We start from the raw sequence: 27,970 nt of genomic DNA on the forward strand, positions 1-27,970 counted from the left end.
ATCTACCAGTCTTCGACATCGGTCTGAGGAAATTTTACCCCACTCCTCAATGCAGAACTTTTTCAGCTGTGAGATGTTTGAGGGGTTTCTTGCGCGTACAGCCCTTTTCAAGTCACCCCACAGCATCTCAATGGGATTCAAATCTGGACTTTGACTTGGCCATTCCAGGACTCTCCATTTCTTCTTTTTCAGCCAATCTTTGGTTGATTTACTAGTATGTTTTGGGTCATTGTCATGTTGCATGGTCCAGTTCCGCTTCAGCTTTAATTTTCTAACTGATGGTCTCACATGTTCTTCAAGCACCTTCTGATACACAGTAGAATTCATCGTGGATTCTATGATGGTGAGCTGACCAGGTCCTGCTGCAGCAAAGCAGCCCCAAACCATGACACTTCCACCTCCATGCTTCACAGTTGGTATGAGGTTCTTTTCTTGGAATGCTGTGTTTGGTTTACGCCAAACATGTCCTCTGCTGTTGTGTCCAAATAATTCAATTTTGGACTCATCTGTCCAAAGAACATTATTCCAGAAGTCCTGGTCTTTGTCAACTTTATCTCTGGCAAATGTCAGTCTGGCCTCGATGTTTCTCTTGGAAAGCAAAGGTTTCCTCCTTGCACACCTCCCATGCAAGTTAAACTTGTACAGTCTCTTTCTGATTGTAGAGGCATGTACTTCTACATCAACAGTAGTCAGAGCCTGCTGTAGTTCTCGAGATGACACTTTAGGGTTTTTGGAGACCTCTTTTAGCATCTTGCGGTCTGCTCTTGGGGTGAACTTGCTGGGGCGACCAGTCCTGGGCATGTTGGCAGTTGTTTTGAAAGCCCTCCACTTGTAGACTATCTTCCGGACAGTGGAATGGCTGATTTCAAAATCTTTTGAGATCTTTTTAAATCCCTTCCCAGACTCATAGGCTGCTACAATCTTTTTTCTGAAGTCCTCTGACAGCTCTTTTGTTCTCACCATGGTGCTCACTCTCACTTCAACAGTCAGGAGCACACCAAACTAAATGTCTGAGGTTTAAATAGGGCAAGCCTCATTCAACATGCAGAGTAACGATCTACTAATTATGTGCACCTGGTGTGATATACCTGTGTGAGATCTGAGCCAATTTAAGAGGGAATACATGTGAGGGTGTCCTATCTTTTTCCTCAGTTAGAATAGGCATTTTTGTAGAATGACATTTACAGAAGATCTTGAAAAGACTTTTCTTCAGTTTTCTTTGTTTAGTTGGATTACTTTAATCTCTCTGTATTGTTGAAACGGAGATGAAATAACCATTTATTAAAAATGTTACAAAAAACCACATGCTTTCAAAGGGTGTCCTAATTTTTTCACATGACTGTACATGAGCTGAGGAGCATTTCCAAATATCCGAATGCAAAAAAATGGCTTTAATGATCGCTATGATCAGTCCCATTACTGTGTGTGGTGTGACGTCCCCAAATTGAATTTCTAACTTTGATTTAATACGTCTTTTTTTTTAATTATTAGAAAAATGTAGAATTAAAAGCCTCTTATTAAGCATGGACGTATATCTGAAGAACATCTCTTAAGGAAGTATCAGGGATTGATTGTAAGTCCGGCAGATTGGCTTGGATCTCCCCCACTCCCCACACCCCACTGGATGTGTGTCGACTCATTTGTAAATTATAAGGTTCAATAATACGGTGAATTACAAATGACTTTGGACTAAAACAATAATCATGCTCTTAGCTGGACATTTCAATTCAGATTTTTCTGGCCAAACTATTTCTTTGATTAGCGAACAGGGTTAATTCTCTCTGTATTACTGTTGCTTTGCACAGCTAATGTTAATAAATAAACTAGTGGTTCAATGTAATCAGTGATGATATTATTATTTGAGGTTGAAGCCCACGTACGTGTCTCTGTCTTTCTGTGCCGCAGAACTTTCTGTCTAACTTATTAATACAGAGAAATCACATTCTGTAAGGTTGAGTATCTTACGCCTTGTTTACACTAAGTTGTCCTTTTTTTGGTGGTCAGACAAATACACTCCCTGTTCAGTAATCGGAGAGTGAATCACAGATGAGAAATGGAAAAAGTAGATAAAAGGATAAAGATGAAGTTTTGTCTTAAAACGACTTCAGCGTGTTACAATTCACTTATACCACTTCAGCGCTGTTATTTTAGTGAAAATATGAACTAATCCCAGTAAAAATATTCACTTTATCTTTTCTAATTAATATCTATAGGTGCAGGTGTTTGTTTACATTGAGACAGTAGCGCATTAGTAGATTATTTTTAAAGTAGATTATTAAATCCGACTTATACGATACTGTGCAAAAGTCTTAGGCACCATATTATATGCTTTACCAATATTATTATATATGTTTATTCAGTATTTCCATATATAATTTTAAAATATAACTTAAAAATGTGGTTGAGATGGGTGTTTAGCTATGGAGTGTGCGTAAGTGAAATAAAAACGAGCTTTTAATTTTAGCTAAATATATATATTTATTTTAGAATATTTTCAAGTGGTGAGTAAACATACAGTAAACATTTCTACATAAATTAAAAACACATCATCCTTTTTTTTTTTACAAAACAACGGATTCGTTTAATATTATTTATAATAATAATAATAATTATAAAAACAAAGATGGTGTACAGACAGTGTTGTGTCTTAAAGCCACATTTTATGTTTGAGTAGTTTAGTCAAAGTGCAGAACGTGGCTTATCGTCATCTATTCGTCATCTGCCACAACAGCATCGGATCTGTACGTTATAAAGCATCATTACACACGAAACAGACTCTGAGAGAAATGATCGTTATTACAATGCAATAAACATAAACTGGCTACGTTTACATCCCTCTCAAAATCGCTGTACAGAATAAAGCTTAGGGTGAGCGTCCATTCTTCTTCCTCTCCTCCTTTAGTTAGGGTTAATAAATTAAATACTCGGCCGGCTGCTTCTGCTGATTCGTGTCAATCAACCAATGGCAGCTCGTTCAGTGAGTGAGTGAGTCAGTGCGTTCAACAGACTGTAGGAGCAGCAGTCTTTTATTCATTTACTCTATATCGGGGCTTCCATCCTCTTTTTGGAGGCCATCATGGCTCTCTTCAGCTGCTCGAAGGACACAAACATGACGACGTTCCAGGATCCCAGTCTGAGGAACGAAGGCACGAATCTGGAACGAAGTGCACAGAAATGTTCAAACGACAGAAATATCACAAGAGAAAATTTATACAGAACAATTATATTAGCTTTAAAGCTCCACTGCATAACTACAATAGCATTAAGTGACTGAATATCAAATTGCCTCCGGCCAAAAAAACATGGTATCGGTGCTAAGAAGTGTCTTCCCTCAGGTGAAAAAGTTAATTTTTTACATAAGATCATATAACAACATTTTTCATAATCCTTAATGCTTCTTGTCTTTTGATCCATTAGTCAGATAAAAAGAAACACATTTGCTAAAATACAATTTCATTCCCTTTCATGTTTTAATGTCGGTTACTTTTTTAAATTCAAATCTTTCAACGATCTTAACTGTCACTCATGTGAAACTCGGTCAGTTTATATTTCACATGAACCTGAAAAAGTGTTTTATTCTAAAATGCAAAATTAAAATGTTGAAGATATTGCAACATGAATTTGACATGGTTACAGACACTACAGAATTTTAACAATAATTATTGCAAAAAGCAATAATATAGCTTTCTATGTTTAATGGCCACTTAATGTGAGCTGTGTTTACTTTGGAGAATTTAACCAAAAAACACTTTGTAATTGCAATTTGGGGGAAAAACAAAAAAATCATTAATTTTGTATTTCAACAGTTTTTACAGGTCATATGCTTCTAGAAGTTTACACCAATTTTAATATCAATAATATCAGTGTGAAGGTTGATCTTACCCTTTGTAAAAGGCCGTTGGTCCTTCTTTGGTCATCATGGTCCAGGCACAGTGGATGGCGCTGTTGTACTGACCGGGAGGAGAGTTCATGTATCGAGTCTTCACCACATCCACGGGCGAGGCGATGACCGTGGTGATGAAGCCGGCGCCGAACGCAGAGACGAAGTGACACGGCAGGTTATCTGGAATGGAGCGTACGGCGTAAAATACAGAATCGGAAATGTTAAAAATATATATCCTGTACATAGCGAATAGGTTGAAGCACATTTTCTGAAAAATTATTTTTAAATATTTAAAGATCAATCAGGTGAAATAAAGGCTGTTAGAAAGACAGATGTGAATTTCAGGAGCTTTTATGTCAGTATTTAAACTATGCAACATACAGATGTGTGTTGCTCATTGGTACACTTTTGGTTATGTAGTGTATTTGGCGGAGCCAACATCATATTAAACACCATGGATTAAGAGTTGGATGTTACTCAAGTTCATATGCATGTGAAGGCAGGTGAGCCAATACTTTTGGCAATATAGTGTAGTTGGCTAAAACAAGACCGGTATGATCTGAACTCTGACTGCAATGGACCTTTTTTTTTTTTGCTGACTGTCGTTTGTAGTTGACGCTGTAAGACTTTACGGTAGATTCTGTTAAACTGCATGTGTTTTAGCTTTGTGTGTGTGTTTGTTGGGTTAAAAAAAAATACACTAAACTCTAAAAACATGTTATTGACTAAACACTTTTAGGAGATTACGTTCTCAGAAAACACGTACCTTTGCAAAATCTTTAACAAATATGCAGCAAAAAATCTATGTATTGAAGACGTAAAATAACAAAAGCCTGTAATGCTAACGCAGGCCGCGCGAAACCTTGCCTTAGTTATTATTCCCTTTTTTTTTCTTTTTATTTATAGACAACTTTTTTGTTTTAAAAAAAAAAAAAAATCACCATTCAACAGGATTAAAAATGCACGGTCTTCAAAGCAGTTTTTATTTTTATCCATGTCATGTTCTTTCCTGTGACTGTAGCACATTAGCGCTGACTATCGCTGAACATTTGCCATGTGCTGACGCGCACGCTGTCGGCGTCTCATCCTTATTTGGCGAACATTAATAAATAGAAAGTGCATTCTTGGATTTCTCCATGTGCTGTTATATAATCTAACAGGCTGCGCAACAGTGTGATTCTGTGAAGCTGATAAGACAGAACACAGTGCTTTTGAACTCTTGTCACACCTTTGGCCCGGTCCTATCAGCATTCAGCAATACCTGGCACGTATTCCGCATAGTCTGCATCGACCATTATCATCTACAACCATGCTTTGTCCTTTAGTGAGACACCTACTGTACCCTTTAAAAGTTATTTTAAAATTAATTTTAATTTTAAAAGTAATTTTACTTTCATTTTGCTTATTTTTTTCTTTTATTAATTAGATGTTTTGCATGTACAAGTGGGTTTTTTTTATTATTTAATGTGTATTCTGATCAGTGTTGCCAGAAATATGTGTAAATTATAGATTTTAATTTGTAAATATGAATCTAAATTTTAAATGCCTGCAAGAGATGGATGACTGGAAGCTATTTTAAGCCAACTTTACTCTCCTATCGTTATGCAACCTCGATTTTAATTGATCAGAATTATAATGTACGGAACAAAGTCCCAGTGATAAGCATCGCCTTATAAACTGAACTGCTTGATGCTTGGCCTCGGACATGGAGTTATTTAAATGTCTGCTGAATGGAGCACTAAGGGTCGTGTACAGGACGTCTCACGAGATGTTCTTTATTAGAAAATAATCAGTCAAGAGATTTTTATCAGCAGGCTGCATAGAGGACGGGAGGTGTGCGCATTCTGACCAATCGGCGTTAGGCGTAAACAGATGCCGTGGTTGGATTTTGGATTTTGGTCTAATAAACTGGCCTCGACTGGAATCGGATGCATTGTTGTTTGTGAGGGCAGGTTTGAAGGTTAATCTGATTTCCGACCAGCGCTTGAAATATGCTGAGTTACTAATAATTCCGTATCAGTTTTATATTATGTGTTGTTAACCTATGCCTTCTCAGCATTTTAAATGAATTAGGTTTTTAAGCAAACGTACCTGACATCAGCTTGTGTCCAAGAATGGCTTCTTTGATAAGATCATAAGAGACGAGCTCGGTGCAGTTGACCAAGGCATTCCTGGTGATGTTGGGTAGCGTTCCTGTTAATGTTAAAGTTAATAAAATGCATTATTAGAATATTGCATTAGGGTGATCGATTAATCTTGAGTACACACTTCAACTGATCTAATTCTGAGCTGATACCATCTAATCTGCTTTTGAAGGAGAAAATGGCAAAAAAAAAAAAAATTTTAAAGGACAGTTTACAAGTCTCATCCTAAATCTAATCCTTTATTTTTATTGTCAACCTGTTGCAGGTTTGACTTTGTGTGCTGTTTTATAGTAACATATTACACGTTAAACAGCCACCTTTAGACTTTCATTGGCGAATTTCGAGTAAACAGGTTTATCCTTCCATTCTCAGTAAAAGGAAGTGAGTTTAAATTTTGTCCGTGATTTTTAGGCTTCCAAAAAATAAATCACATGAGGAAGGAATTGTAAATAACATGATAAATTATGAAAACCAACTTAGGAAAACTGCTCTGCAGCAACTTCAGAACCAGGATTGATTGAACTCTTGTTGTTAGAATTTTGTCATTGTTACATAAACGCATTTCAATTCAATACATTTTTACTTGATCAGAACTTTTAACTACAAGCTTTACAGAATCCGAAGTGTGTGAGAAAATATGTACTGTTACACATGTTCTGTGCATCATGAACTAACATCCACAGACCTTTCCAGAGTCCGCGCAGGCCCTCCAGGAGGAAGATCTGCCTGTACGCCTGCATGGTCCCATTGTAGCGGCGAGCGACTCCGTGCAGGTTCATCTGGGCCTGGAAGCGCACCTTCACCACATCTGTGGGCTGAGCCACGGTCACCGCCATCGCCCCGGTGGTGCAGCCGGCCAGGATACGGATACCTACGTTAGGGTCTGTAGATAAAACAATAGGGCTCAAATTAAACTCAAAGACCCTGGTTTATAAAAAAACACTTTATCGGGTGCCAAGTTATCTATGTGGTGGGAAAATGTAACCATTGACTATTAAAAAAAAAATATTGAACAGAAATAAAATTTGCCATAATATAAAAAAACATGAATAATAAAATTTTTCTTTTAACTAATGGAGTTTGTTTATTCCTTCCTGTGCACATATTTATTATCTATAATATACAGTACTGTGCAAAAGTCTTAGGCACTGTATTATCTGTAGTTCAAATTGTTATTTTTAACCAAAAATAAACTGTATGTAAAGTACATTTTTGTTATGTTTATGTTTAAAGTACATGTTTGTTATGTACATTTATGTTACATGTCTGTATTTTTATGTCCAAAACCATTCACTATTTCCAAACATACCTTTCTATTTCTAAGCAAAACCCAGGAGCCTACATTAGTTTTTGTTTGTTTGCTTGTTTGTTTGTTTGTTTCCATCTGAAAACTGGTATGATGTAATAAGTTGTTTTCTTTACAGGCAGGAAAATATTCTTCTGTAATGTTATTTGTTTATAATTTTTTTAAGTTATGTTTGGAAATATTAAAAGGTTTTGTATATAATAATGGAGACATAATAAACACATATAAAATTTGTACTAAAGATAAAATACAGACTTATAGCCTAAGACTTTTACACAGCTTTGTGCATGGAACACTAGCTAGCCCTTTTATTCAACTTATTCCCCATGGGAATAAAAAAAAAAGATAAAAACAAAAATAAATAAAGTTTTTTTTTTAAAAAAAGATCAGTGGAAATACAAAATAACATAAATAAAAACTGTTGGAATTATTATAAATGGAATTAGTCTGTTTAGTAATTTAAGGAAGGATTTAGCTTTTTCTGTATAAAATATCTGTAAATAAATATAAACTGTAAAAATTCAACAGTAAAAATAGGTACTGTTTAATAACCCAAACAAAAGGAAAGGTCGAAGAAAAAAGATGAGAAAGGTGAAATAGATGGATGTATATATAAATAAATGAAACTTAAAGTGCGGTATTAAATCTAACTCACTGTCTTTCCCTCCTGTGTAAAAACTCTTGACGTTGTCGTAGAGCCCGATTCGTATGGAGGCGAAGGCCATCTGTCTCTGCAGGCCGGCCACCAGGCCGTTATAGAGCGAGCGCGGCCCCTCAGTCCTCACCATGGTGCTGATCGTCCCAAACACACCACGATAACGGATGTTCTTAGTTGCTTCTACTGCTGCCTTCTCACCCTGGATCTGAACACAAAACAGATCAGAGCAGAAATCAGAGCGTTTCTGGGGAAAATCTCATGAGAAATGACGGCGAGTTAGAAAGTAGCATGCTGAATGTACAGTACTGTAGCTGCACAGGGACAGAACATGTGTCTCCAGATTGATTGATTCTTTTAAAACTTCTTATAAATCTTTTGAGGCTTAATATTTTTTGATTTATTAGAGATAACGCCTGAATCCACTGTGTCAGCTGATAAATCCTACACCAGCATTAACTCACTCATCTTCTATACGGCTTTATCCTGTATTCAGGGTCACGGGGACCTGGAGCCTATCCCAGGAGACTTAGAGCACAAGGCGGGGTACACCCTGGATAGGGCGCCGATCCATCACAGGGCACACACACATACACACCCTCATTAACACACTATGGGCAATCTGGGAACGCCAATTAACCCAATCTACATATCTTTGGACTGTGGGAGGAAACCAGAGTCCATGGAGTAAACCCACCAAGCACGAGGAGAACATGCACACAGAGGGAATAGAGCCTGGCTGGGAATCGAACCCAGACCCTGGAGGTGCAAGGGATTATTAATCAAACTGAACGAAGTTATATCTCGCTTTTTCTGAATATCAGGTGTGATATTCATATATATGCATATTGTAGTTATTTTTTTGTGTTTTTTTCTTAAAAATGTTTAATGTGGATAATGTTTTAGTCATTCATCTGTCTTTAGTAAACATTATTTTTACCCTGTTAAGGGGAGACAAGGATAAATCCTGAGACTGGGTGCGAAGAGTAAACACAGTGTAGGTCAACATGTTTTTACAAAGTGGAAGGAAACTGCAGTCACAAGGAGAACAGAGAACATGACCTATCTAAGTATCTTAGAACTAGTCTATCAGTCAGCGTTTAACCTGAGACAGATGAACCCTGACACACAAACAATGCAGTGTTAATCGAATGAGGTTCAGAAGGTTCAAATGTCATATCAGTGTTCAAGTGCATTTTAGTAAGTGTAAGAGGATCATGTTTAAACTAGACAGTGATTTAGAGCACTGGACTGTGTGTGTGTGTGTGTGCGTGTGCGCGTGTGTGTGTATGTGTGTGCGTACCTGTAGCCGGACTTTAGCTGTGTCCAGAGGGAAGGTGACGAGGTCGGCGATGCAGGCGGCTGTACCCGCGCTCAGTACCTTCACTCCCAGAGGAGGAGGAATATCAGATGGCTTCAGTCCTACCATGATCACAGCTACACACACACACACACACACACACACAAAGAGAGAGAAAGAGTCACTAAGTGCTTAGTTAGGGGACAAAAAAATGTATCCAATTATATTTTTTGAGGAATGATAACACAATACAACAATATTGATACTAAATACTAAACAATGGTGGACTTGTAACAGACATTAAAGAAAGTAAAGAATTTAACAATAGAAACATTTTTATTCTTATAGAAAGACTATCTACCTAACTTCTAGATCGTTTTACTTTTCTACTAGCAGGCGTCAGCAGAAAATGCTATTATTTTCAAGTTTTTTTATTATATATTTTTAAATAATCTAAATGGTCCACTAACAGAGTAAACCTACAGCTACCTTACTTTAAATAAAATGAGTTTAATCATGTATTTCTACAGTGTAACATATAGAACTAATGTACAGTATATATTCACTCAATCTAAAAATCAAGAGAATATCAGGGATAAAACCTTTAAAATACTATATATATATATATATATATATATATATATAATACTTAGGAGCATACTAATGCTAATTTAATGCCCCAATTAAATTATTTACATCATAACTTTAAAAAAAGATGTTAAGATAAAATTAAATTATTATGCATATATATATAAGTTATAATATAATATATATAAGTATTTAAGTTTCTCAAAGCAAACATTTAGAACAAATTTAATGAATAATGAATTTGTTTTAATAGTAAGTACAGTATCATTGCAATTAAACATCTCCAAACGGTGCATGTAGAACTTACTGTATTCGGGAATCTGGGATTCATTTCACATTTTATTTAAAAAACTCATCTGTTTCAGTAAAATTCCTAACTAGACTAAATGTTAAATGATGTAATGGTGTAAGATTTAATCCCAGATCGAATCCATATTAAGGAAAAGTTCTCTGAGTGAGTAATGATCATCTGGAAAAAGGTGTTACTTACATTTTCAAGCTAGTCCTCGGGGAATCCCTTCTGAGATCGGGGTGGTTCTGTGTCCGAAGCAGACGGCTTGGATTAAATCCTGAGAAAGAAACATTAATCTGTCTGTCTTTATATAATCCATCATTTCTGCAGACACTTGGAGAGGCGTTTCCCTGCAGTCATGACTAAAACTCAAAGTCCAACCACAAACAGAGTGTCAATGTCCACTTCAGCACACACACACACACACACACACACACACACACATTTCATAAAAGATACGAAAGCTTTAAAACTGCTTTCTCTAGGAATCTGTACTGTAGGTGTTTCACTTTTTTATTATCTTTTGCTCTACTATGGTTTATTACTAAAACGTTTAACTTTAGAGAGATTTTTAATAAGGTGTTTGCTTTACACTCTGTCAAAACAGACACTTACTGTACTAAAAGTTCTACAAAAGCTACAGGTTATCCTGTTTATTCACTAAATTACTCTGATTGACCCGATTTCCAACAGGGCAGGAGGCTCGCCCGAGCCGTCAGCCAATCAGCGCTCAGCATTCAGGCCAAGCACTCTGGACTTGGACGAGGTGATTGGACATCCAGTGGAGTGATGTTTATCGCATATTATTATCAAGTCCACATCATAAGAGTGTTGATATTATAAGTGGTGTGAGTATCTGGTGCTTCTTTTATTGTATACTAGCGTTAGTAGAGTTTGTAGAAACAGTTAAAAGGTTAAAGCTAAAAAGAATCTGATCAGATTTAATGTAATTAGTGTTATTATTATTATTATTATTATTATTATTATAGCTCGCAGCCCATGTACATGTCTGCCTCAAGACAACCTTAATAATCGTCTCTTCCAGTAGAATAAGTTTGCTGAAAACTGAATTTTACAAAGTAAAATGAATAAATAAATAAACATTGGTGACACTTCTAGACAATTTATAAATATAGACAGAATTTTTTTAAGTGTACATTTAGGCATTTGTCAGACGCTCTTATCCAAAGCGACTTACTGTACAAAAGTGCTTTAAAGTTTCCATCATTAGAGAAATCCTTCGATCCTTTTACTTTACTAGTAAAAGTTACTACTACCGATCTGCTCACAGCATCATTATTATTGGCATACAGTACACTACTGCTCAAAAGTCTGGAATCACTTGCAAATTTCTTTGATTTTGTTTAGTGATTTTACATTCTACAACAATACTAGAGATTTCAAACCTATGAAATAACACTTATGGAATTAGGTAATTATGTAACAACAACAATAACAGTTGTTAATCCAAGACAAGAAAAGTTCTTGCTAGAACAGTATTTTGCAAAACCCATCAAGCTCATTTACTCATCTTCTATACCTCTTTATCCTGTATTCAGGGTCGCGGGGACCTGGAGCCTATCCCAGGAGACTTAGGGCACAAGGCAGGGCAAACACACACACTATGGGAACGCCAATTAGCCTAACCTGCATATCTTCAGACTGTGGGAGGAAAACCCACCTAACACAGGGAGAACATGCAAACTCCATGCACACAGAGACGGGAATCGAGCCTGGCCGGGAATCAAACTCGGCCCCTGGAGGTGCAAGGCAACAGTGCTAACCACTACACCACCGTGCCACCACCCATCAAGCTCCATGATGAAACTGTCTCTCATGAAGACCTTCCCAGGAAAACAAGACCAAAACTGACCTCTGCTGCAGAGGAGAAGTTCATTCAGAGTCACCAGCCTCGGAAATCACCAATTAACAACCAGAACCTCAGATTAGACCCTTTATGAAGCTTTACAGAGCAGAAGTAGCTAGGTCTGCTGAAAAGCGTCTCTGAAACCACAACACGTCAAACCTTGGAGCACCTGATCTGATGAGTCTCGATTTCTGCTGCAACATTTAGGTCAGAATTTGGCGTAAACAGCGTGAAAGCATGGATCTATCCTGCCGTGTGTCAGCGCTTCAGGCCGGTGCTGCCGGTGTAATGTTGTGGGGAGATTTTCTTGGCACACTTTGGGCCCTTTAAAACCAATTGTGCATGGTTTAAATGTGTTCATCCCTTTATGAGCACATGGATAATGCACCATGGCCACAGGAATTAAAACTATCACAAACTGGTTCCTTGAAAATATGTTTACTGCACTTAATTAACTGGAACAAGCACAGGTGTCCACAATTTTTTGGTGTTTTTTGGTGTAACAAGCAATCTAGGAATTAGGAATGATGTCTACAGATATAAAGGTCTTGTATAAATGTGAATGTGTAACTGAATTAATTTACTATTTCATGATATCTTGATGATAACTAACACTTATGATAGCCAAGTTATCTTCCTCTGAATGCACGAAGGATGTAAACCTGTTAATACCAGTCTGCAGCCTGGTTCAGACAGAGGACACCTAGTGACGTCTGTGACTGAAGTTCATCAGGAGACAGATAACGTTCTTGCTTCACTGCATGTTTTCTCAACGGAGCGACTACGTAAAAATGTGCCCAGCTCACGTAGGGTCTCCTCACTGTTGCAAGAGTTTATTTGATGGCCCTGAAAGGCATCTTTGCTATAGGATATTTGCCATGTAATTATGTTAGAGCTATACCGTGAACCTGCTGCAGGGGCAGGCTCGAACAAACAACATCGAGACTCAAAGCAGGAACATGAACTAGTTGCACTACGTTGGAAATTACTACATCTACCTGCAAAGGTAGACATAAAATCCAAAAACTTTCTTCGTGGGAGCCCCAGTTTAAGTTTGTCCAATTGAGAGCTGAGCCAGTTGGGCCGTCTCAGGTTCTCCAGGGCCCAAAAGCACTGGATATTTTCGTTTTCCAGTCTGGCATTCTGTCAGAGAGTCACGTTAAAGAAGATTCAAGTGCAGACTCAACACGAACAAACAAAACAACTGACATCAAGACTCGAAGCAGGAACATGAACTTGGGAAAAGTAAGCACATCCTGGTAAGATCTAACAAACAACAATAAAAACAGATGTTAGACAAAGACACACTGCCAAACAGAATGGTGCTTTGCACCATCTCAGCATGAGATTTCAGTGTAAAACTGATTAATATTTAAAGTAGAGATCAAGCACGATGCGCTGATGAAACCCTAAGCAATAGTAAAACATTAGGCCAGTGCAAACCTACTGGGAGTTATTGCCCCATCCCCAGTACAGTCCTGACCTCGCTCCAAGCCATTTCCACATGTTAGGGTCATGAAAAAAGTGTTCCTGGGAGACCAGGGTTTCAGACGTAGATCAGACAGACAGTCCGGCGTGCTGAGAACACTTTCCAAACACACGTGAAACATTGGGATAAGTGCAGTAGTGTAGCAGGGGATTATATCAAGTTCAAGTTCAAGTAGGCTTTATTGTCACTTCAACCATATACAGTTAATAGACAGTGAAACCTCCAGGACCAAGGTGCTACATGTAACATAAATTTACAACATAAATTAAGAGAAAAACCAAGCTAGCTAACTAAGAGGCCTAGTTATATGGAGAAATAATTACACTCAGAGCTGTGTTTAACCTGAACACACCTTTTATTGGTATTGTGTTAGCTATGCATTTACGAATAATTACATACATTTCAGTGTCACTGAAGCTTAAATTTTAGACAAAAAATAAAAAATAAAAATAAAAATAAATATATATATATATATAATAACAAGAATTAATATGAAGCGCCACTATGAGATGAAACACGGGTCGTTAGAGCGAACATATCCACAGCAGTCCAAGATGAGGCCGTGTAAAATACCTGAACTGAGAGCGAAGTGTTATGCGCTAAAATCAATTATGTTAAAAAATATGAAAAAAAAATTATGTTATAAATATGTTGTGCCGGATTTAATTTAATCATCTTATTTTCTAATTATTTATATTAGGGAGGGCATTTAGTGTAAACAAGGCGTCAGATACTCAACCCTTACAGAATGTGATTTCTTTGTATTAATAAGTTAGACAGAGAGCTCTGCTGTACAGAGAGACACACAGACATGTACGTGGGCTTCAACCTCAAATAATAATAATAATAATAATAATAATAATAATAATAATAATAATATCACTGATTACATTAAACATCAGCAGATTATTTTTTTTTACTTTTTTTATATAATGATTTTTTATATAAAGACATGTTCTTGATTATATACTCAAACCCGTTGGACCCATTTATACAGTATGTGTTTACTTTAGTTTTTAATTTTAGTAATATTTCCTGCTGCCATGGTAACATGCTGCTTCAAATAAAACTCACTTAAGTGCTAAAAATGCTCAGTCGGAACGTCGACTACAGTGAGCGCCAGCCTGTAAATAAAACACTCTGTACTGAGGGTAAAATCTAACCCACTCGGCTTGAGCGCTGCTGACTCGGCAACCCCAGTGTAGAGAGAGACATACATACAGAGTACATACTGTACTAATGCAATAAGGAGACACAGTGATAAAGACGTGTTAAAAACATGTGATAAACTGATCTGAGGTCTGTTATGACATAATCATTAGGGGAAAAGAAAGGCAAATTCCCAGGAGTTCAAGAACACGGTGTCAACTTCAGTGCCAGTCAGTGCTCCGAGTGTACCGGTTAAACATGAGAAAGGTAAATACAAAGTGACCCAGTAGACAATGAGAAAGGGCTCGAGGCAGCTCGACTGTCCTGATTGGATGAGCAGACCAACACCCGGACCTGCATCATCGACTGAGTGCGATGGAAGAGAATCAGAGAATCGACTCTCTCGCTATGCCTCCTTTAAAATAATGAGCAAAGATCACTATTTATTAAGATTATATATATATTATTGCATATATATAAAACGCACATAATTTGTAAACAAATTTGTGTTAATGCTTTGGCTAAGTAGCATTAAGAAATCAGTATTTGGTGGAATAATAACCCTGGCTTGCAGTTACAGCTTTCATGCGTTTTGGCTCTCCAGCTGTTTTGCATATTGCTGTTGGGTAACAGCTCAGATTTACTTGACGGTTTGTAATCCTCCAGTGCTCTCTTACACCTCTCTAATTTTAGCAAACATTTCAGTATATTTTCTCAAAGGACAGTGCTATAGAAATGAAACTTGGATCAGTGTGCAGCTTGTATAAGTACAGATTTACTGTCCTCTGCAAAGAACTCAACATTACGCCATTATTGTCAAAATACTGCAGCTGGCGACAAAAGTGAGTACACACTAAGTGATGAAGGCTGTATACCTTTAACCATGCAAAGTTACATGTCCTATTCATCATACAGTGTTCGTGTATTTGTCTCCAGGCCTGAACCCTATTGAGCACCTGGGGGACGTCCTCAAGCGGAAGGTGGTGAAGCGCCGTGTGTCTGACATCCAGCAGCTCCATGATGTCACTAAGAGGAGTGGAAGAGGAAACCAGCGACAACATGTGCAGCTCGGGTTAATTCCAAGCCCAGGAGGATTAAGGCCGTGATAGATAACGACGGTGCTAACACAGAATATTGAAACTTTGGACACGGTTTTGACATGTTCACTGAGGTTTGTTGGCAATTATTTCGACAATAAATTCTGCATGTTGAGTTTTTGTTAGAGGATCTGTATGTTGGTGAAATGTGTACTTAATGTTGTGAGACACTATATACTATATACTATAGAGGCACTTAGCGCTCCCACATTAATCACGGCTCTACAGCCAATCAGGGGTGTCTGTAAGCTCACGCACGTGGAAAGAGCGTATAGCGCTTTCCTCCGAGTGTGTTACTCCGCCCCCAACGGTGCATGAGTGAGCAGTTTGAAAAGATGCAGTTGGCTGGCGTCACGTGGTTAAGGGGAAACACGTGATAGTCTTCGGCTCTCCTGACTGAGTGGTAGTAGTAGCCTTAATGTGGGAGCCCTCCAGTGACGGGGAGGAATTGGACACGACTAAATTAGGAAGAAAATCAGAAAGAAAGAAAAAAGGAACAAGGCCATGTTTACCTCCGTGTGGAATCCCCCCTTTTTTTTATAACAGTCTGCAAACGTCTGGGGACTGAGAAGACAAGTTGCTCAAGTTTAGGAATAGGAATGTTTCCCCATTTTTGTCTAATACAGGCTTCTAGTCGTTCAACTGTCTCAAGTCTTCTTTGTCGCATCTTCCTCTTTATGATGTGCCCAACGTTTTCTATGGGTGAAAGATCTGGACTGCAGGCTGGCCATTTCAGTACCCGGATCCTTCTCCTACGCAGCCATGATGTTGTAATTGATGCAGTATGTGGTCTGGCATTGTCATGTTGGAAAATGCAAGGTCTTCCCTGAAAGAGACGATGCCTGGATGGGAGCATATGTTGTTCTTGAACTTGGATATACCTTTCAGCATTGATGGTGCCTTTTCAGATGTGTAAGCTCCCCATGCCACACACACTTATTCAACCGCATACCATCAGAGATGCAGGCTTCTGAGCGGAGCGCTGATAACAACTTGGGTTGTCCTTGGCCTCTTTAGTCCAGATGACATGACGTCCCAGTTTCCCAAAAAAAACTTCAAATTTTGATTTGTCTGACCGCAGTCCATTTTAAATGAGCCTTGGCCCAGAGAAAACGCCTGTGCATTGGATCATGTTTAGATATGGCTTCTTTTTTGACCTATAGAGTTTCCATTACAGAAGCATTCCTGCATGTGATGCAGTGCCGTCTAAGTTTACGGGCAACCAATATGGTCTTCCGGCCTTGACCCTTACCCACAGAGATTGTTTCAGATTCTCTGAATCTTTGGATGATATTATGCACTGTAGATGCTGATAACTTCAAACTCTTTGCAGAGAGAGTGCATTTTTCTCTAAGAAACTTCTTTCTGATATTGCGCCAAATTTTTTGTTGCAGAATTGGAGGAATTGGTGATCCTCTGCCCATCTTGACTTGTGAGAGACACTGCCACTCTGAGAGGCTCTTTTATACCCAATCATGTTGCCAATTGACCCAATAAGTTGCAAATCGGTCCTCCAGCTGATTCTTATATGTATATTTAACTTCTCTGGCTTCTCATTGCTCCCTGTCACAACTTTTTCGGAATGTGAATGTCTCATGAAATCCAAAATAAGCTAATATTTGGCATGGCATTTCAAAATGTCTCACTTTCAACATTTGATATGTTTTCTAAATCCTATGCTAAATAAAATATTGAAATTTGAAACTTCCACTTCATTGCATTCTGTTTTTATTATACAGAGAAGTTTTTGATCTTAGGACTGTGTTCTGTTATTCTCTACAATCAAACGTCCTGGTTTGACTTGAACACACCATGTATCTACATGTAATCTACATCCCCTTTAATAATGATAATCCTTAAAAATAGGCAGCAGGATGGCTTATTGGTTATCATCCTTTCCTTACACATCCAGGGTTGTGTAGGTTCAAATCTCATGTGTATGTGTTTGTACCCTGCGATGGGTGTGTACGCTTCTGTGATGAGCTCCAGGACAGAAAGCTTTGTTTTTCTTTGGTTTCTTTTTCGGTAACATGACAAATTATAGCTGTTATAACATCCAGTGATTACAGGAAATACAATGATGCGGATGCTCCAGAATATTAAATGTAACTCTTGATTAAATTAATAAAAATAAGTCAATATCTGCAGCGTTATCGAAAAAGAGTCAACGTCCTGGTGGTTGGAGTAACTCTGCTCCATGCTGACCCTCATCAAGCCGGGCTCTGTTCATGATTTCCCCAAAACACAAACTTTTCTAATACTTTTTAAATACATTTCTTGCATAATTTTTTTAAGGTTTCAAGATCACGTCTTTTAGATTAGTGTAGAACTTCGGCAGGACAATCCTGAGGCATGCACGGGCCGAAACCCTCAGATAAAAAAAAACAACAACAAATAAACAAACAAACAAACAAACAAAAAAACAGGTCGCACACTTTTCTATAGGTAGCATAGTATTCTTTTGTAATTTTTAATTATTTGGAGCACTTCTTTACAGAACACTTAAAACAACTCACAGAGAAACTACTAAAAACAGCAGCATTAAAATTATTTTTTTTTTTTTAAAAAAACAACAAAACAAAAAAACATGAAAGTGGACGGTCATGCCACATGCGTGTAATGTAGAGGAAGGAAACAGAGGAAAAGGAGGAGAATAAAGAAGTGTAAAGCTTTCAGAAAAGGTCGTGTATGTAGATGTAAAAGAATTCGATCATCATGTCTCCTATAGTGAAATACAGTACATCATTACGTGGCTTACAGCGGAGAAAGAAACTCATAGTGCAGGTGCCAGAAACAAACAAACAAACAAACAAACAAAAATCATAGACAGCAATAGATGGATAGATAATGAATCCTGGACTGCTTCCTCTTCAACACTTTCCAAGCTGCAGGCGCTCTATCCAGCGCACTGCTCGTCAAATTAGGAGACGCTGCGTTAAACTGTAGACGCTGAAGTATTAGTGTAGTGATTTTCAAAAGGGAAGAGAGTCGAATCAGAGACAGATCGGTCATGCTTAGTCTTTACAGCAGGAAAACCAGTCCTCTTTCTCTGCCTTTAGTCTCAGTCTCATGGCTTCTTATACCTCCTACATTCAAAATATACAGTATCGCTGCATCGCTAAAGGAACGCCGTCGCTTGGGAACGCTTTGGAAAAGCAGCGTGTTCAGAGCGAAGAGTTCCTTTAAAACTACTCAACCGAGTTCCTTCCGCATCTCAAAAGACAAGGACCGGTCTGTCGGTCACTCCCTGAAAAGGCCATCAGTATAGACGCGGCACGACGATACACGGCCTACCTGTAGCATTACGTCATGTTAAATAGCAACATTATTACTCCATAGACTCCATAAACTACACCAAGCATATAATAATATGTACGCAAGTCCTTCCCACCGTTTGTTTTTTTGTTTTACCTTTTTTTTTTATTTAAAAAGATGAGAATCTGTTTAGTTCTGCTTCAAAGAGCGAGGATCCTTCATCGTCCTTCTGGTCCAGAATCTTCAGGATGAATTCACATTAGAGAAAATACGCAGCCGAGAGCCACTCGCTTCCTTTCTAAAATATTCAGTCTCTCCGAGAAATATACAGAATTTAAAGAGGTTAAGAAAAAAAAAACAGAACTGGAGATGGTGGCGTGTGCAAACTGTACGAAGATCTTTAAACGTGGCTTTGGAGATCAGTTTGAAATACAGATTTTGTTTGTTCGTTTGTCGTTAGATGATGTAATGCTTGTTCCTGTGTTCCCACTTTGTGCATGTCTGTAACATCGGCGTAAACTTTTCGAGTAAAATACAGACGTCTGGGTTTTATCCCGAGAGCGAGATTTCGTAATCGCTGACGGACGTGTGCGTCTGGCCGCCCTTACGCACGTTCTTAGCGTTCGCGATGCGCGCCACGATGTCCACGGGTTTCTCAAAGTAGCGCACCAGCGCTTGTTCGGTGAGCACCGAGGCCAGGAACTGCTCAAAAGTTATGGCCCAGTCCTTATCGATACTCGTGCTGTGCGTGATCGCGTCTCCTCCTGCACCACTGCGCACCAGGACAGTGTCCTCAGCGATGTCCTCGCACTGAAGCTTCTCGTCCATCTCGTGCGAGCCGGCGCTCAGGACCGAGTACGAGGACACCGATGTGTCGTCTTTGGTCTCGTCGTCGGAGACGAGCATGGCCGAGGACGCGCCCGTGTCTTTGGGCGATTCGTCCAGTTTGATGTCCTCCATGGGCGCTGCCGCCGCCGCCACTGCCGGCGTGGTGGGAAGCTTTTCACCGACCGAGCGGTTTAACGAATCCTCCCGTGTCCTCTGCTGCTTCCTGTGTCTTATGGTGGTCTGCTCCTCGTCCTCGTCGTCGTCCTCCTCGTCGTCTGCGTCGTCTTCCTTACTCGAGGGGCTGCTGAACAGCTTTCCCACCTCGCCCATCTCCAGCAGTAGGCTGGTCACCGTGGCTGTGGCGTGGTACAGCTCCTGCTCGTTAACGTCCTCGCTGAACATATTATACAGCGTCTTACACAGCTCGATGAACTGACCCTGAGGGACGGAGTGAAGAAACAACAGGGTGAGACATTGAGGAGGGATGGAAAGAGGCGATTCATGAAAGTACGAAGAGCAGAGTGATAAAATAAGGACGAGAGAAGACAAGAAATACGAGAGGAAACGGGGAGAAATGAAAGTGACGATGTGAGTGTGAGATGAAAGAATGAGAAGAGAAAGGAGTGATGGAGATGTGACAAGACAGGAAGAGAAGAATAGAAAGGAGAGGAGGAGAGTGGAGGGAGCAGAGGAAGGAAATGAGATTGAAAGGAAAAGAAAGAGGAGAACGTGTGAGAGAGAAGGAAGGGATGAGAGAACAGGAGAGAAAGAGATGAGATGACGAGGAAGACATTAATGGAATAAAAAGAGAAAGAGGAAGAAGAAGGATGAAGGAATGATAAAGGTAGAAATAGAGAGGGAGAGAGGAAACTAGAACAAAAGGGGGAAATAAATAAATAAATAAAAAAAGAAAGAAAGAAGGAAAGAAAGAAAGAAAGATGGAGAGAAAGAGAGGAAATGAGAAACAGGAACAAATGAAAGAAACAAACAAAGTAAAAAAGAGAAAGAGAAAGAAGGAAAGAAAGGGGGAGAAAGAAAGAAAAGAGAGGGAAAGACCGAAAGAAAGAAAGAAAGAAAGAAAATAAAAAACAGGAACAAATGAAAGAAAAAAGAAAGAAAGAAAAAGAAAGAATGAAAAAAGAAAGAAAGGGAGCGAAAGAAAGAAAGAAAGAAAGGAAATGAGAAACAGGAACAAATGAAAGAAAAAAGAAAGAAAGAGAAAGAAAGAAGGAAAAAAGAAAGAAAGGGAGCGAAAGAAAAAAAGAAAAAAGGAAAATAAAGAAACAGGAACAAATAAAAAAAAGTAAGAAGGAAATAAGAAAGTTGTGCACATGGTTTGGAATTAAAGCCTGCTATCTGTGTACCTGGTTGAGTTTCGGGAGATCCTTCATGCTCTCGGTTTTAGACTTGCTCTCCTGGTTCCACAGCCGCAGGTACGTACGATAATCCTGCGTCTGCATTTTCTTCACTGGAAGCCATGAAAAGAAATTGACACCGAGACTGATTACATTTTATAAATCATTAGCTGCACGTCATGGGGATCTCATTAAAGTTTAAACCCTGCAGTGACGGGGTGAGGGTTTAGAAACGATCAAACAGACATGGAAGAGGTTTTACTGTACTGTAGGGCTTAACTGTGAAAGCATGGTGGTGCTGGGGCTCGAACCCTCAACCATCTAATCAGTAACCTGGTAACCCACAGCCATAACTGATCGAGCCATAGAACTTCCATCTCCAAATATGCACACCTTTGCCTTAATATGTTTTTTTTTTTTTTTTAATTTATTTATTCAGCACGTATGGGAGGCGTCTAGACATGAACAAGCAACAAATTTGTTCCTAACATTTATAACTGCAATAAAGAGTAAAGTTTAACAAACAATCGATTATTAAAGCAACGCAGTTTTAAATACGGAAAGTGTGTTTACGGACCACCAGAGGGCGATAACTACCGCACTCAGAAGAGGAAGAAAAATCTGCAAGCAAAACCATGAAGGTGTGAGGGAAGCACTTGATGTGTGTGTGTGTGTGTGTGTGTGTGTGTGTGTGTTCTACCTTTTTCGTTCTTGAACGTGACTCGCACAAATCCGTCATCTTTCTCAGTCCTCTTCTTAGCGACTGTGTGTTAGAGAACACGAGTCGGGTCAACTCAAATACCAACAGTTCAGTATTTGTATCTGAGCGTACGTCAGTACACTCTTACACACTCACTCCATTCTCTATACTGTTTATCCTGTACTGAGTCATGGGAGACCTGGAGCCTAATGCCAGGGGACTCAAGATGCAAGGTGTCCATCACGAGACACACACTCACACACACACACACTACGGACTATTTAGGAACGCTAAGTGACCTATTCCGCAAGACTTTGGACTGTGGGAGGAAACCAGAGAACCCAGAGGAAACCCATCAAACAGGAAGAAAATAAAGACAGATACATGGACGAACAGACAAATATCCGTCTTTTGAATAAACTCGAGAGAGCAAACAGTTTCTACACACAGAATGTATGAAGTTACAGCACTGTCAGTTTAGTATTCTGTGTGTGTGTGTGTGTGTGTGTGTGTGTGTGTGTACCATTCGAAGTCTCAGGAGTCATGTCCTCAAAGAAGTACTGCGTAGCCTCAAAAGCCGAATCCGGCTCTTCCTGCTCATGATGTAGATCTGAGAGAAGAGACGAGAATTAATGTGAGTTTCTGCCGTTTGATGTGAACTCCCTGAAGTCTGAGCAGCGCCGTGTGAGCCGGGCGAGAACAGAATTTGTCCTACAAGCTGGGACAGGGAGGAGGGGACTATAGCGTATAAGAGGAGACGCAGGGAAAAAATAATTACGTGTTTAGAGAAATGTGCGAGCAACGCCATCGCTGATTAGTTTCCTAGAAATGTTTAGAAAGTAAATGTAGCGTTTATTATGTACCATTAGAGGATCATTAATAATTCCAAAGAGAGAGCGAGAGAGAGAGAGAGAGTTTTTACCTGGCAGTATGTGCATCTTGTAGAGGAGTTTGAGTTTCTCAGTCAGGTCCCCATGACACAGGACACCTATAAGACAGAACAGAACACTTCACATAAACACGCCGAACATACTTCAGTCCCAGGACACACTGCGTTAAATTATACAGTTCTGACCTCACTCCAGGACATTTCTAATTAAAGGAGTTCCTGGGAGGCCGGCGTTTCAGACATGAAGTAGGCAGTCGGTTTATGGGACAACGTTCTACCTTGATGGTGTCCAAGCACTAGTTAAGTAAACACTGGGAGAAGTGCATTAGTGTAGCAGGGGATTATATAGAGAAGCAAAGGGAGGTTTCACTTTTTTCATGGATTTCGAGAAATCACTGATGAGAAATGATGCATGTAAAGAAGCAAAACAGCCGAACCACGCAGGTAAACAAAGTGATAAATGCTGACATACAGTTTGCTTCCTCTGCTGCTCATGAATTATGTATAATGTTTTATGTATAAAATTGATGCAACCCCCCCTACACTTCTCCCAGTGACCATAAAAAGTCCTGTTGGTGACAATTTGAAATGGACACCATTTAACTGGGAGCCTTCTGTATCGGGCCAGCAAGCATTCCAAAAAAATAACTAAAAAATTGTGGAATTAACATTGGAAATAATCTTTCAGGCTATATAACTAGTCACGCTCACAGACTTATGACCACACACACACACACTGCACTCACCGAGGCCATTAATGAACTCCCGGAAGTTGATGAGCGCGTCCGCGTTCTGGTCCAGCAGCCGGAAGAAGCGGATGGCGAGGCCGTCAGTGTGCGCGCCGCTGGCCCAGGGGAAGAGCACCAAGAACAGGCCTTTAAACTGCTCCAGGTCCATGCGGTACTGCTCCAGATAGGGGAGACTCGGGTCATGACGGTCCATCGGGTTACTCGTTCCGCCCCAGTAACAGCTGGTCAGGTGTTCAGCCTGGAGGGATCCACAGAGGAGGAAGCGCGTGTGAAACAAATCCCAGAAATAAAAGCACAGTGCAGAAGGAGACGGAGGGGTTTGTCCAGCGGTGGAGTGTTATCAGTAATACTGTGCGCTATTGTGCCGAGTTAACTGCACTGGAGAAGCTATAAATCTCACTAGACAAGCCAGATAGACTTGTGATGGTGTGTGTGTGTGTGTGTGTGTGTGTGTGTGCTGCTTAATAACTAGAGCACAGTGAAGAGGTCGAACTGGGGCTTATTTTACTGAGGTCCTGCTCCGACTGAAAGCCTCTTTAAACATAAAGACTACACACACACACACACACACACACACACACACACACACACACACACTAATTATGCCTCCTTAATTGCTTCACATTACAGCTGGCAAGTTCCATTAAATAACTGCACCAGATTTTAATTGCCTGCATGCAAATATTAACAAGTCCATAATGTTATATCGCCGCGTACAGAGCGAATATCTTTAAATGTTTAACTTTTTTAATCTATTCAACATTAAATCTGTTTCATTCATTTTGATTTAATTCATTTTCAATTCATTTATTCATTTCTTTAGACTGCACTTTATACATCTAATAACTGACATTATTATAAGAGCGTGTGCTTTAATGTAAGCAGTATTTACGCTTCCGGTCAAAAACAAACAAAAACGAAAAAAGTCACAGTTTCAAAAGATTTAGAAGATTTTAACACTAAAAGTACTGGAGTTTGAGTAAAAACTGTCCAAAGTGTTACCGAACATAAAAGAAAGTTGCATAATTCTTATTATTTTTTTTAAAAACAACATGGACAGAATTTCCATACACACACACACACAATGTGATAAATAGCGATTTTACATAATTATTTTTTTTTCCATTGTGTGCACAATTTAGTGAAGACGCAGCACCAGGTCCCAATAATGTTAGAATTAATGGCAGCAAGAAGAAAAGAGAGCTGCTCTCAGTTTGGTTCTTAAAGGTCGAACTGGGGCTGGTGCCAAGAGGAATCATAAATTAAGATTAAGTGAGGTTTAATGTCTATTTATTTTATATTTTACTTTTTTTCATGCCTTTTCTAAATGTTTTTGATTGTTTTTATATGCAAAAATATGATTATAGTGTTGGAAATTAGTAATATTGGTATTATTCTTGTGTGGCTGGAACGGATTAACTGTATTTACATTATTTCCTATGGCACAATGCGTTTCACAACACAACATTTCCACCTTAAGAGTTTGCCTCCGGAACGGATTCAATTCATGCCAGGGTCTCGCTGTGTCAGTATTTGCAAAGTGATTAATTAATTAATGCAACTTCGCATTTTCTAAAGAAATTTGATTAGTGGTTTGACATTTCCTGCATTCTCAAACAGAGTCAAATGTTTGTCTTATAAGAACAAAGTGACAAAAGGTAAAAATGTAGGTGTTTGGGGGGGGGCTTTTAATTACTGTAATTACTGAGTCAGCTGACTGTAACCTACCTTAAATAATGTGTAAAGCTCCTCCAGCTCATCCATGCTGAACGCCGTCTCTGTTACTATAGTGCGAACCTGGAGGAGAGGAAAGAAATAAGAAGAAAAGTGAAAAGGGGAAGGAAAAACAAGGAGAGGAATGATGTGGAAGTGACTATAATGGACATGTATAATGCAAAAACATACAGGTCGTCCTGATCGAGTTCCGCTCCTGGAGCATGTTCGTAAGTCAGATTTGTTCTTAAGTTTGGCAAAGTGAGCCTTTTACACCTTATGTCACACACGAAAATATACACTGATCCACTTAACTAGATCTCTGTCCTCTTTCACCACACTGCCATCATGTGGCCAAAAACATAATCACGCCTAAGGAAATGAATCTCACACATTAAATGTAAGTATATTGCCGCTGTGTCTTTAAATCGCGAGGGGAATCCCGGACACCATTTTGTCTCAGAGCTGTTTTCCACTGTATTGGACTGCGAACTCTGAGGACTGTTTGTTGAGGATCTTCCCAAATTAGGATTATTCACCACGAGGACAGCTTTACAGGACAGACCTTTTTTTGTGATTGTGCTCCCGGACATTGAAACATAGAGTAGTTTTAGCTGCACAGTTAATAAAATGTTTAATCGATTCACACGTACAGTTGTAGAGATTTCATTGATGAACAATAAGCCAGCTTGTCGTGATGTGTGCATGGACTGTGTGATTACCACGTTGCGTTTAGTCGTATCCTCTATGGTCTGGATGACCCTCAGTCTCTGCTTGAAGCGCATCTGTTCGATCACATCCGCCCGAATAGAGCCGAATTTCTGCACACGGTACGAGATAGTGTGAATTAATTACCCGAAGAAAAAAATGATCTGTGTCTGATGAACCTGAGTGAAATGATGCAACACATAAAGGCGGATATTTTCATGCTGTACCTCGTAGGAGCTGCGCACCAATTTAAAGATGTCCACCTCAGGGTGAGGCTCTCCATCGTCAGTGAGCAGAGAGTGCAGGTGTGGGATCGGGGGCAAAGTGCTGTCCTTATTGCTAACACTGTCTAGATACCTACACACACACACACACACAAGCTTAGTATGCATACATAGTATGATGATGCAGGTTAGAAATAAAACGTTCTGTGTCACGCTGTTCTAGGAAACAACTCTTGAAAATTACTTAAAAAAAAACAGGTTTGTTCTTCATCTCGTTAATTGTTAAAACGGCTATAAAACCGTCTCATCTGTTACTTTCTCGTGAAGTTAAATCATAAATCTCTGACTGTTACAAAACACCGACAATGGAGACTCCTTTCAAAAATTAAATAATTAGCCTTTATTTAGTGCTTCTTCAAGTCATTTCGATGGAAACAATAATATAATAATTGATATTGAAACTGATAAAGAGTACTTAACTATAAACCTGGTATTTATATAAAATAATAATAGGAGTTAAAGCATTTAAACTGTTGTTATTACTCTGTTAGTGTTTTACCAACTACTCAGTATTATTGTTACACTTTAGTACTATGGAGAAACTTAAGCTACCCGGCAGGAACCCTAACATTAGATGATTGTTGGTGATGACGTCCACCGTCAGGACAAGTTTGTTTATGAAAGTGAGAATAACTTCCTTAAAACAGCGTAAATTTAACCTTAATTCAGAGCATTAATCTCCATTTACAGTTAAGGGGTTAAGGGCCTCGCTCAAGGGCCCAACAGTGGAAACCTGGTTGTCGTGGAGTTTGAACCTGAGACCTTCCGATGCCTTGACCCCTGAGTTACTGTACACTGACCCCCTTTAATGGCGATTACCATCCATCTGCGCAGCGTCCGAGCACATCCATGGTCTCAACCACGGGACCCAACAGCTTCCCACACACAGAGTGTGTATCTCACGTCACGCATCTCTTAGTGTTGTAACGTTACCTCTCTGTTTCATTTTCTTTTAGATATATTACCATGAGGTGCGTCTTAGCTCCAATTAAATATTTTGGTAAATTTCGGTTGTCTGGTATTTTCTTTTCTGGTGCTCATTGGTATATTATTTTATATTGTGTAAAAAAAAAATTGGCAAAATTTGCGTTAGGGGCATTTGTTTAGCGATATCGTCATGAAGTTGCTTGATGAAGACTTTTGCATGCAAAGAAGAAGGAGGTCAAAGTCTTCGCCACCGAGTGTGAGGTTCGGCAGGATGTTCAGTAAAATGTACAGTGGTAGCTAATTTCCTTACAAAACTGTACATCAGACTTTAGCGTCATCAAAGCAATGCTCTGCCAAATACTGACATTGTTTCATTAAATACTGCCTTTTTGACTTTCTTGCGCTATACCTTTTTTTTCTGCATAGTACAGTAGTACCTCGGTATACAAATGCCCCTCCTTATGAATTTTCACTTTAAGAAAAAACAATTAAGGGTTAGGGCTAATCCTAATCCTAACCCCTGATTCCAAAAATCAAACCAATCGATCATCAGATTCTACTCTGCTGCACGGACGCCTTAGCGCATTAGCGCCTCTGTGCCCTGACCTGCCGAGCACCGTCATGGCTTCTCCGTCGTCCTTGCAGTTGAGCAGCTGGTGGATGTTGGCGTCGAGGACGGACAGCGCCAGCTGAAAGATCAGCTTAATGCCCTCGAAGAAGAAGCAGTCGACGACCACCACGGCGCTCTCGAAGGGCATGACGGACAGGAAGAGGGTGAGGAACCAGGACAGG

General features: G+C 39.3%; 2 protein-coding genes across 2 annotated transcripts in view; both read right to left on the reverse strand.

Moving 5' to 3' along the window:
- Window positions 1-2,505: 2,505 nt before the first annotated feature.
- On the reverse strand, window positions 2,506-10,445 carry ucp1 (uncoupling protein 1). Its single transcript, XM_053501306.1, has 7 exons — window positions 10,367-10,445; window positions 9,292-9,425; window positions 7,989-8,196; window positions 6,713-6,910; window positions 5,975-6,076; window positions 3,883-4,063; window positions 2,506-3,154 (listed from the first exon to the last, which is right to left on the reverse strand). Exons 2-7 carry the CDS (start codon window positions 9,415-9,417, stop codon window positions 3,040-3,042), a joined length of 930 nt encoding a protein of 309 aa, XP_053357281.1. The 5' UTR covers window positions 9,418-9,425; window positions 10,367-10,445; the 3' UTR covers window positions 2,506-3,039.
- An 8,932-nt stretch (window positions 10,446-19,377) lies between these two features.
- tbc1d9 (TBC1 domain family, member 9 (with GRAM domain)) overlaps window positions 19,378-27,970 on the reverse strand; it is a 39,923-nt gene continuing 31,330 nt past the window's right edge. The window contains exons 13-22 of the mRNA XM_053501927.1: window positions 27,785-27,970; window positions 26,195-26,324; window positions 25,982-26,080; window positions 25,275-25,343; window positions 23,544-23,784; window positions 22,831-22,896; window positions 22,432-22,518; window positions 21,909-21,971; window positions 21,218-21,321; window positions 19,378-20,291 (exon numbers count right to left, since the gene is read on the reverse strand). The exon at window positions 27,785-27,970 is cut by the window's right edge and continues 100 nt beyond it. Of these exons, the coding sequence (XP_053357902.1) occupies window positions 19,575-20,291; window positions 21,218-21,321; window positions 21,909-21,971; window positions 22,432-22,518; window positions 22,831-22,896; window positions 23,544-23,784; window positions 25,275-25,343; window positions 25,982-26,080; window positions 26,195-26,324; window positions 27,785-27,970 (1,762 nt within the window). The 3' untranslated portion in view covers window positions 19,378-19,574. The remainder of the gene's footprint in view (window positions 20,292-21,217; window positions 21,322-21,908; window positions 21,972-22,431; window positions 22,519-22,830; window positions 22,897-23,543; window positions 23,785-25,274; window positions 25,344-25,981; window positions 26,081-26,194; window positions 26,325-27,784) is intronic.

The sequence above is a fragment of the Clarias gariepinus genome, chromosome 8 (assembly GCF_024256425.1).
Source record: "Clarias gariepinus isolate MV-2021 ecotype Netherlands chromosome 8, CGAR_prim_01v2, whole genome shotgun sequence".
Taxonomy (NCBI): Eukaryota; Metazoa; Chordata; class Actinopteri; order Siluriformes; family Clariidae; genus Clarias; species Clarias gariepinus.